Here is a 5000-nt window from a genome sequence, read left to right on the forward strand (position 1 = left end):
ACACACACATATATAACCAACTAAGATGAAACATTCGTTATAAATAAATGAAGACATAAATATCAGTATAACAATTTTTAACAAGCATTACTTCAATTTATAGCTATTATTTTTAAGTAATAAAGTGTAACCTTGTTACTAATGGTAACCATTTTGAGGCATAATGTAACTTAAAATATCAAGATTAGTTTTTTTTCTACCTGTAAATTTATTATAAAATAAATTATATTATTATTAAGTTTTTTGAATATTACTTTATAAATGTTTTTAGATATCAATGAATGCAATAAGTTGGCTAAATATTGCAACTTATCTAACAGTGATTGTGAGAACACTAATGGCAGTTACAATTGTACTTGCAAGTCTGGATGGATATTGGAAAAGAACAGTTGTGTTGGTCAGTTGTTTGCAATGTTTTTGTAATTTGTTTTCCCCTCTTTTCTTTAATAGATAGTCACCAGTACTAGATTATTAGGTAGTTATTTTTTTTGTTTTACCCGTATATATGTTGTCTTAGATAACATTCTCAAAAATAAGTTTTTTTAAATATAACATTATAATTGTTTCCAGATGTCAATGAATGCAATGAGTTGGCTAAATTTTGCAACTTGACTAACAGTGATTGTGTGAATACTAATGGAAGTTACAATTGTACTTGCAAGTCTGGGTGGATATTGAGAAACAACAGTTGTGTTGGTCAGTTGTTTGTAATGTTTTTATAATTTGTTTTCCCCTCTTTCTTTTAATAGATAGTCACCAGTACTAGATTATTAGGTAGTTATTTTTTTTGTTTTACCCATATATATGTTGTCTTAGATAACATTCTCAAAAATAAGTTTTTTTGAATATTACATTATAATTGTTTCCAGATTTCAATGAATGCAATGAGTTGGTTAAATTTTGCAACTTGACTAACAGTGATTGTGTGAATACTAATGGAAGTTACAATTGTACTTGCAAGTCTGGGTGGATATTGGGAAACAACAGTTGTGTTGGTCAGTTGTTTGTAATGTTTTTATAGTTTGTTTTCCCCTCTTTTTTTTTTAATAGGTAATCACTAGTACTAAATTATTATGTAGTTATTTTTTTGTTTTATCCATATATATGTTGTCTTAGATAACATTCTCAAAAATAAGTTTTTTTGAATATTACTTTATAATTGTTTCCAGATGTCAATGAATGCAATGAGTTGGCTAAATTTTGCAACTTGGCTAACAGTGATTGTGTGAATACTAATGGAAGTTACAATTGTACTTGCAAGTCTGGGTGGATATTGGGAAACAACAGTTGTGTTGGTCAGTTGTTTGTAATGTTTTTATAGTTTGTTTTCCCCTCTTTTTTTTTTAATAGGTAATCACTAGTACTAAATTATTATGTATTTATTTTTTTGTTTTATCCATATATATGTTGTCTTAGATAACATTCTCAAAAATAAGTTTTTTTGAATATTACTTTATAATTGTTTCCAGATGTCAATGAATGCAATGAGTTGGCTAAATTTTGCAACTTGGCTAACAGTGATTGTGTTAATACTAATGGAAGTTACAATTGTACTTGCAAGTCTGGGTGGATATTGGGAAACAACAGTTGTGTTGGTCAGTTGTTTGTAATGTTTTTATAATTTGTTTTCCCCTCTTTTTTTTAATAGATAGTCACCAGTACTAGATTATTAGGTAGTTATTTTTTTTGTTTTAACCATATATATGTTGTCTTAGATAACATTCTCAAAAATAATTTTTTTTGAATATTACATTATAATTGTTTCCAGATGTCAATGAATGCAATGAGTTGGTTAAATTTTGCAACTTGACTAACAGTGATTGTGTGAATACTAATGGAAGTTACAATTGTACTTGCAAGTCTGGGTGGATATTGAGAAATAACAGTTGTGTTGGTCAGTTGTTTGTAATGTTTTTATAATTTGTTTTCCCCTCTTTTTTTTTTAATAGATAATCACTAGTACTAAATTATTAGGTAGTTATTTTTTTGTTTTATCCATATATATGTTGTCTTAGATAACATTCTCAAAAATAAGTTTTTTTGAATATTACTTTATAATTGTTTCCAGATGTCAATGAATGCAATGAGTTGGCTAAATTTTGCAACTTGGCTAACAGTGATTGTGTGAATACTAATGGAAGTTACAATTGTACTTGCAAGTCTGGGTGGATATTGGGAAACAACAGTTGTGTTGGTCAGTTGTTTGTAATGTTTTTATAATTTGTTTTCCCCTCTTTTTTTTTTAATAGATAATCACTAGTACTAAATTATTAGGTAGTTATTTTTTTGTTTTATCCATATATATGTTGTCTTAGATAACATTCTCAAAAATAAGTTTTTTTGAATATTACTTTATAATTGTTTCCAGATGTCAATGAATGCAATGAGTTGGCTAAATTTTGCAACTTGGCTAACAGTGATTGTGTGAATACTAATGGAAGTTACAATTGTACTTGCAAGTCTGGGTGGATATTGGGAAACAACAGTTGTGTTGGTCAGTTGTTTGTAATGTTTTTATAATTTGTTTTCCCCTCTTTTTTTTAATAGATAGTCACTAGTACTAGATTATTAGGTAGTTATTTTTTTTGTTTTACTTATATATATGTTGTCTTAGATAACATTCTCAAAAATAAGTTTTTTTGAATATTACATTATAATTGTTTCCAGATGTCAATGAATGCAATGAGTTGGTTAAATTTTGCAACTTGACTAACAGTGATTGTGTGAATACTAATGGAAGTTACAATTGTACTTGCAAGTCTGGGTGGATATTGGGAAACAACAGTTGTGTTGGTCAGTTGTTTGTAATGTTTTTATAATTTGTTTTCCCCTCTTTTTTTTAATAGATAATCACTAGTACTAAATTATTAGGTAGTTATTTTTTTTGTTTTATCCATATATATGTTGTCTTAGATAACATTCTCAAAAATAAGTTTTTTTGAATATTACTTTATAATTGTTTCCAGATGTCAATGAATGCAATGAGTTGGTTAAATTTTGCAACTTGACTAACAGTGATTGTGTGAATACTAATGGAAGTTACAATTGTACTTGCAAGTCTGGGTGGATATTGAGAAATAACAGTTGTGTTGGTCAGTTGTTTGTAATGTTTTTATAATTTGTTTTCCCCTCTTTTTTTTTTAATAGATAATCACTAGTACTAAATTATTAGGTAGTTATTTTTTTGTTTTATCCATATATATGTTGTCTTAGATAACATTCTCAAAAATAAGTTTTTTTGAATATTACTTTATAATTGTTTCCAGATGTCAATGAATGCAATGAGTTGGCTAAATTTTGCAACTTGGCTAACAGTGATTGTGTGAATACTAATGGAAGTTACAATTGTACTTGCAAGTCTGGGTGGATATTGGGAAACAACAGTTGTGTTGGTCAGTTGTTTGTAATGTTTTTATAATTTGTTTTCCCCTCTTTTTTTTTTAATAGATAATCACTAGTACTAAATTATTAGGTAGTTATTTTTTTGTTTTATCCATATATATGTTGTCTTAGATAACATTCTCAAAAATAAGTTTTTTTGAATATTACTTTATAATTGTTTCCAGATGTCAATGAATGCAATGAGTTGGCTAAATTTTGCAACTTGGCTAACAGTGATTGTGTGAATACTAATGGAAGTTACAATTGTACTTGCAAGTCTGGGTGGATATTGGGAAACAACAGTTGTGTTGGTCAGTTGTTTGTAATGTTTTTATAATTTGTTTTCCCCTCTTTTTTTTAATAGATAGTCACTAGTACTAGATTATTAGGTAGTTATTTTTTTTGTTTTACTTATATATATGTTGTCTTAGATAACATTCTCAAAAATAAGTTTTTTTGAATATTACATTATAATTGTTTCCAGATGTCAATGAATGCAATGAGTTGGTTAAATTTTGCAACTTGACTAACAGTGATTGTGTGAATACTAATGGAAGTTACAATTGTACTTGCAAGTCTGGGTGGATATTGGGAAACAACAGTTGTGTTGGTCAGTTGTTTGTAATGTTTTTATAATTTGTTTTCCCCTCTTTTTTTTAATAGATAATCACTAGTACTAAATTATTAGGTAGTTATTTTTTTTGTTTTATCCATATATATGTTGTCTTAGATAACATTCTCAAAAATAATTTTTTTTGAATATTACATTATAATTGTTTCCAGATGTCAATGAATGCAATGAGTTGGTTAAATTTTGCAACTTGACTAACAGTGATTGTGTGAATACTAATGGAAGTTACAATTGTACTTGCAAGTCTGGGTGGATATTGAGAAATAACAGTTGTGTTGGTCAGTTGTTTGTAATGTTTTTATAATTTGTTTTCCCCTCTTTTTTTTTTAATAGATAATCACTAGTACTAAATTATTAGGTAGTTATTTTTTTGTTTTATCCATATATATGTTGTCTTAGATAACATTCTCAAAAATAAGTTTTTTTGAATATTACTTTATAATTGTTTCCAGATGTCAATGAATGCAATGAGTTGGCTAAATTTTGCAACTTGGCTAACAGTGATTGTGTGAATACTAATGGAAGTTACAATTGTACTTGCAAGTCTGGGTGGATATTGGGAAACAACAGTTGTGTTGGTCAGTTGTTTGTAATGTTTTTATAATTTGTTTTCCCCTCTTTTTTTTTTAATAGATAATCACTAGTACTAAATTATTAGGTAGTTATTTTTTTGTTTTATCCATATATATGTTGTCTTAGATAACATTCTCAAAAATAAGTTTTTTTGAATATTACTTTATAATTGTTTCCAGATGTCAATGAATGCAATGAGTTGGCTAAATTTTGCAACTTGGCTAACAGTGATTGTGTGAATACTAATGGAAGTTACAATTGTACTTGCAAGTCTGGGTGGATATTGGGAAACAACAGTTGTGTTGGTCAGTTGTTTGTAATGTTTTTATAATTTGTTTTCCCCTCTTTTTTTTAATAGATAGTCACTAGTACTAGATTATTAGGTAGTTATTTTTTTTGTTTTACTTATATATAT

At 27.5% G+C, this 5000-nt stretch overlaps 1 protein-coding gene across 6 annotated transcripts in view; it reads left to right on the forward strand.

Moving 5' to 3' along the window:
• The window catches only part of LOC136091318 (fibrillin-2-like), a 154898-nt gene that overhangs the window by 88420 nt on the left and 61478 nt on the right, over positions 1-5000 (forward strand). For 3 of the 6 annotated variants that reach the window (XR_010643901.1, XM_065818737.1, XM_065818733.1), the window contains exons 9-24: positions 272-397; positions 571-696; positions 870-995; positions 1170-1295; positions 1470-1595; positions 1769-1894; positions 2069-2194; positions 2369-2494; positions 2668-2793; positions 2967-3092; positions 3267-3392; positions 3567-3692; positions 3866-3991; positions 4165-4290; positions 4465-4590; positions 4765-4890. Coding sequence is in view for 5 of the 6 variants with exons in the window: in XM_065818737.1 (XP_065674809.1) it covers positions 272-397; positions 571-696; positions 870-995; positions 1170-1295; positions 1470-1595; positions 1769-1894; positions 2069-2194; positions 2369-2494; positions 2668-2793; positions 2967-3092; positions 3267-3392; positions 3567-3692; positions 3866-3991; positions 4165-4290; positions 4465-4590; positions 4765-4890 (2016 nt within the window). In the remaining variant the exon portion in view is untranslated. The remainder of the gene's footprint in view (positions 1-271; positions 398-570; positions 697-869; positions 996-1169; positions 1296-1469; positions 1596-1768; positions 1895-2068; positions 2195-2368; positions 2495-2667; positions 2794-2966; positions 3093-3266; positions 3393-3566; positions 3693-3865; positions 3992-4164; positions 4291-4464; positions 4591-4764; positions 4891-5000) is intronic. The other 3 variants (XM_065818736.1, XM_065818734.1, XM_065818735.1) reach the window with 3 other exon arrangements.

This window comes from Hydra vulgaris, chromosome 15, assembly GCF_038396675.1.
Source record: "Hydra vulgaris chromosome 15, alternate assembly HydraT2T_AEP".
Lineage (NCBI taxonomy): Eukaryota > Metazoa > Cnidaria > Hydrozoa > Anthoathecata > Hydridae > Hydra > Hydra vulgaris.